At 67.4% G+C, this 4,856-nt stretch overlaps 1 protein-coding gene across 1 annotated transcript; it reads right to left on the reverse strand.

Annotated features, from left to right (window-relative positions):
- Nucleotides 1–6: 6 nt before the first annotated feature.
- DNAJB2 (DnaJ (Hsp40) homolog, subfamily B, member 2) lies at nt 7–4,334 on the reverse strand. Its single transcript, XM_010567953.1, has 9 exons — nt 4,245–4,334; nt 3,082–3,191; nt 2,608–2,661; nt 2,334–2,450; nt 2,061–2,150; nt 1,828–1,933; nt 1,617–1,687; nt 1,131–1,352; nt 7–128 (listed from the first exon to the last, which is right to left on the reverse strand). Exons 1-9 carry the CDS (start codon nt 4,307–4,309, stop codon nt 118–120), a joined length of 846 nt encoding a protein of 281 aa, XP_010566255.1. The 5' UTR covers nt 4,310–4,334; the 3' UTR covers nt 7–117.
- Nucleotides 4,335–4,856: the final 522 nt, after the last annotated feature.

A 4,856-nucleotide genomic window follows, 5' to 3' on the forward strand; every position in this document is an offset into this window, starting at 1 on the left:
CAGAGGGTGCTGGGGGAAGGGGGTGGCAGGGGGTGGCCGTGCAGGGACAAAGCGGAGTCCTGGCTGGGAGAGCCTCCGTGGGCGAGCGGGCGTGCGCGGTCCCCGGGCGCAGCAGCCTCAGAACACACCTGGGGAGACAAGCGGAGGGGGGGACACAACAGCACCCGTGAAACCCTCCTCGGCCCAGGGCTGGGGAGGGGCAGGGAGGGAGGGAGGAAGGTCGCAGGAGGAGGAGGAGAGCCAAGGCAGGACCACTGGCAATGGTGAGGGTGGGAACGCCTCTGAGCATCACTGAGGGTCACTGCTGCTGCGGGAAGCAGGGAGGGACAGTACCCCCAGGCCAAGGCCGGGGGGGAGGGAGGTGACAGTGCCCTGTAGGGTGTGCAAGGCATAGGGAAGGGGGTGACCAGGCAGGGTCTGCAATGGGGAGGACAGAGGAGGAGGAAGGGGTACAGGCAGGAGCGACAGCATCCAGAGGGGAGAGACAGACACAAGGCACCAAGCAGAGCCCACGTGCACACACGTCCTTGAGAGGAGGGAGAGCCCGACCCAGTACTCCCCAGCCTGGGCAGGGGCAGGCAGCAGCCAGGGAGGCACCAGCTGGAGCCCCTGCCCATCTGCAGGGCAGGCAGGGAGACAGGAGCAGGCAGAGCTGGGGCATGCCTGCCCGCGGGCACCCCACGCTTCCAGCAGCCAGGGCAGGGAACTGCCCCTCTTCCCGGGACCCCACCAAGGGCCCCTCTTCCAGCCACAACCCCCAACTTTGGCAACCCCCCACCCCGGGGTGCCACCAGCCGCCCACCCACCTGAGCAGCAGCAAGGAGGCAGGGCAGGAAAGACCCCCTCCCTTGCTGGGGGAGGCAGGAGCAGAGCCCCAGGCAGCGAGACCCCACCCCTCCTTTCCTCTCCCTCTCCCTCGGTGGGGGGGGCACAACCCCAGCCCCACGCTCAGAGCAGGGGGCAGTGCCACTGCTTCGCTTTGGGGACAGGTTCGTGCCCCGCTCTGGCGGGGCTGCCGGCCCCCGGCGGTTCCCGCTCTGGGCCCCCCCGGGGACCATGGGCTCTGCGGGCAGAGGACGGGGTGCCGGGGCTGCCCCCTGGCACCGGCAGGGCGCCGGGGCCATGCCCACCTGCTCGGTGGTGCCCCGCAGCCTCCATCTCGGAGAGGCTGTAGGCCATGGCCAGCTGCAAGTCCTCGTCCTCGTCCTCGCTGTCCGTGTAGAGGCAGACGGGCGAGGAGCTCGGGGGCCGGTGCGGGGCGGGCGGTGGGGGCGAGGTGGGCCGTGGGCTGGGGAAGGCTTGCTGTTCCCGCCGGCTCAGCTCCAGCCCCAGCGCCATGTCATCAGGGACGCCTGTGGGGACAGGGGCAGGCGATGGGGGTTGTGTCCGCTCCAACTCCCCAGAGCTCGCACCGGGCCCCAGCAACTCCTGCCCACCCCACCAATCCTTCAGGGCAGAGCCCCAAACCAGGGCCGACCAGGGCTCAGACCAAAACCAAGCCTGGATGCAGCACCCCCCTGCCACCCCAAAGGAGGAGAAGGGTCCCCAAAGGGAAAGGGCGCCGGGAGGTGGCACTGCCAGACCCCACCAAGGCGGTCTGCGGTGCTACTTCTCACCATCGATGTGGATTGACTTCAGCTCCCCGTCCTCCTCCACTTCCACCCGCTCCCGCCCGTTCTCGATAATCCTGCAGACAGACAGACAGACAGACGGATGGATGGACGGTCAAGGGCCAGGCAGCCAGAGCATCGCAGAGGCAAGCTGCATGGTCCAAGGCCCGCCGATGAGGGGGTCCGCAGAGGCGAGGTGGGCCGGCACTGCCCTCACCGCTTGGTGGTGATGCGCCTGCCATTAACGAAGGTGGTAGAGGTGGAGACGGAGCGGAAGCCCAGCCCTGCGTCGGCGCCGGAGCTGAATGACGAGGCGAAGAAATCTGGAGAAAGGAGTGACAAGGTCGGTGCCAGGGTGGGGGCAAGAGGAAGGCAGGGGACAGACCCTGCGCAGGGGGACACGGTGTCCCGGGATGCCCCTGACGGGCAGGGGCTGGCAGCGTCTCCTACCTGAGGATCCTGGGAAGGAGGAAAAGAAGTGGCTTCCCCCGTGGTGCCGGGGACCAGGTCCTCGCAGCTCAGAGAAGGGCAGCATCTCATCTGGAAGGCAGGGCCTTCCCCATCAGCATTGGTCCCGTGGCTTGGCGAGCCAGGAGCAGGGCACTGCTGTGGGGACCCCTCGCCGGGGCCAGCCGTACACCCTGTTCCCAAGCCCAGCGGCTGCCCTGGGGCCAGAGAGGTGCCCCAGAGGCAGTCGCCGCCCCCCCCCCCCCCCACACACACCAAAGAAGTCAGCGAAGGGATCTCGCCCGCCGAAGAACTCCCGGAAGACGTCGTGAGCACTGCGGAAGGTGAAGGTGAATTCGGGGGCCCCGGCATCGGCCCTGGAGCCCCCTGGTCCTGCCAGAGGGAAGAAACTCGGAGTTAAGTGGAGCCCTGGGTGGGAACACCCTGAAGGGCAGGGAGCCCCAGGGGGGCACAGACCCACACCAGGTCTTCAGACAGGGCTGTATCCAGACCTGCACTAACCCCCCCTGGCCCTGCTCACCCAACTCACCTGCCCCCATGAGTCCGTCCTTGCCGTAACGGTCATAGACGTCACGCTTCTGCTCTGGAAGGAGAAGAAAGGGGGCTGCGGGGAAACCGCCTGCCAGGCATGGGCAGGAGGACTGATGCTTCCCCCAGCCAAGGAAGGTGCAGAACAGCAGGGAGCAAGAGGAGGGGGGTGGCATAAGCCCCTATTGCACCAGCACTGCTCCCAAACCCAAGTCGGGGCATCAGGCGACAGTGCGCAAGCCTCAGCCCCACTGGGGAGACCTCATCCTGGAGGCCAGCACCCCAGCATCTTTCCCAAGAGCTGTTTGGGGGATGTGTGAGGAGGTAACTAAGCCCCACAAGCCAGGCTAAAGCTGGAGGGACCCGCTGCCTCCCAGGGATGTCCAGAGATGACACCTGGGTGAGCCCAGCAGCAGGACACCCCAGCAGCCCCAAGAGCAGGGGACCCACACGAGACTGCACCATGGCCTCTTACTGTCCGACAGCACTTCGTACGCCTCGGCGATCTCCTTGAACCTTTGCTCAGCATACTCCTTGTTGTCTGGGTTTTTATCCGGGTGCCATTTCAGCGCGGCCTTCCTGTACCTGCACAGATGGGCAGTGATGGGCACGCAGCAGCCTTCGGGCAGTGGGGGCTCCTGTGCCAGGGACCCCGCTCTGAGCACACGCCTCCAACTCTGTGGGCAGGGGCACCCCGAGCCCTCTTCACCCAACGCCCTACAGCCTCAGGCATCAAATGGGAGCTTCCTGGACTGGTTCTGCCTCCCGAGCAAATATTTGCAGCATGACCCCAGCGGTGCAGCCTGTCCCCACCTCAGCTGCCTGTGGCAGCGGCTCCAGACTATGCTCACAGGTTTGCTCCGGAGCCTTCCCGGGCTCCACTGTGGGCATGCAAGGACCAGAGGTTGCTGGGGGGCTCCTGGGGCCAGGTGAGCACAAGCAGCCCTTTCCTCCTGCCTGCAGCTAGCTGGGGTTAACCCAGGCTGCCCAGCTTCTCTCACCCACTCTTAGGAATCCCCCCCAGCAGAGACCTCTGCCCCCCACCCAGGCAAGCCACCAGTCTGCCCCTATTCCCCCCGGTGATGCCTTTCCCCAGGGAGAGCAGCAAGACCTCGGCAGGGTGCCAGGCAGGAGCTGCAGGAGGCTCCGTCCACCCCCAGGGCTCCCCTGCAGCACCTGGGGTGCAGCACATGACCTGCCAACGGGGGCCCGGTCCGGTGCCGGGGGACACGCTGCTCCTCTCCCCTCGAGCTCCAGCCCCTTGACCCTGATGCCAGCAGAGCCCCCACGCCCCAGCTCTCTGCCATCCCCACACCCTCTGGCAGAGAGAGGGGACGCCTCCAAACACCGGCGGGACCCACCTCCTGCCTCCAGCCCCAGTTCTGGACTGAGAGCGGGGACAAAGGGACCAAACCCCACCAAGAGATGCCTTTGTGCGGCAGTGAAGCCCAGCCCCGCTCTGGCCTCCGCACAAAGGAAACAAAGGCTGGATTGTCACCTCTGGAGCTGGGCCCTGTCCCCACTGGCCCCGCAGGGAGCCCCCGCCTCGCTGGCGCCCGGGGGGTGGGGGGGGTGGGGGTGAATGGGGTGTGGGCTGGCTCTACCCGGTGGGCAGGATCACGCCAGCCACACACTTACGCTTTCTTGATGTCGTCGGCGGTGGCATTGCGGCTCACCCCCAGCGCTTCGTAGTAGTCCACCATGACGTGTGGCTGTCCCACGGGGTCACTGCGGGAGGGAAAGGCAACATCAGGGGGTCCGCAGGCACAGCCTGGCAGCGCCGGGTGTGAGGGACCAAGGGCGGGCTGCCCTGCCCTCCCCAGACACCCCAGCCACCCCGCAGGTCCCCCCGAGAGCAGCTCAGTAGCAACCCCACACACAGCTCCCCAGCACCCTGCCTGCACCTCAGCCACCTGGATGCAGGCACAGCCCCAGCCGGGGACCCATTACTCCTGCCGCACCGCCGTCCCACCTGCATCACCCCAACTTGCCCAAGCAAGGGGACAGAGATCCTCGCTGCCGGCACCCCTGGTCTGCCCTGCTCTCCTCCAGCTGCCCCAGCTCCCCTCCCGTCCCCCCCCGGGGGGCTCTGTCCTGGGGCGGGGACGGGTGGGGGGAGAGGCAGTAGGAGCAGCCCGCTAAGGTGCTTAGCGGCTGGAGCGGATTAAGGGCTCAGCGGGGACCCTCCCCATCCCCGGGCATCCCGGGGCACTTCAACCGGCCGGCCCGCTCCGGATCGGGGACGGGAGC

This window comes from Haliaeetus leucocephalus, unplaced genomic scaffold, assembly GCF_000737465.1.
Source record: "Haliaeetus leucocephalus isolate CR32 unplaced genomic scaffold, Haliaeetus_leucocephalus-4.0 Scaffold1, whole genome shotgun sequence".
In the NCBI taxonomy this organism is placed as follows: domain Eukaryota; kingdom Metazoa; phylum Chordata; class Aves; order Accipitriformes; family Accipitridae; genus Haliaeetus; species Haliaeetus leucocephalus.

Bases quoted from the DNA above. Each gene is read 5' to 3' on its own strand.
- DNAJB2 (XM_010567953.1), bottom strand. From the start codon at position 4,309: ATGGTGGACTACTACGAAGCGCTGGGGGTGAGCCGCAATGCCACCGCC. The intron at 2,662-3,081 runs GTAAGAGGCCAT...TTCTCCTTCCAG, and splicing joins GTACGAAGTGCTGTCGGACA to AGCAGAAGCGTGACGTCTAT. The intron at 1,688-1,827 runs GTGAGGGCAGTG...GTCTGTCTGCAG, and splicing joins AGGCGCATCACCACCAAGCG to GATTATCGAGAACGGGCGGG.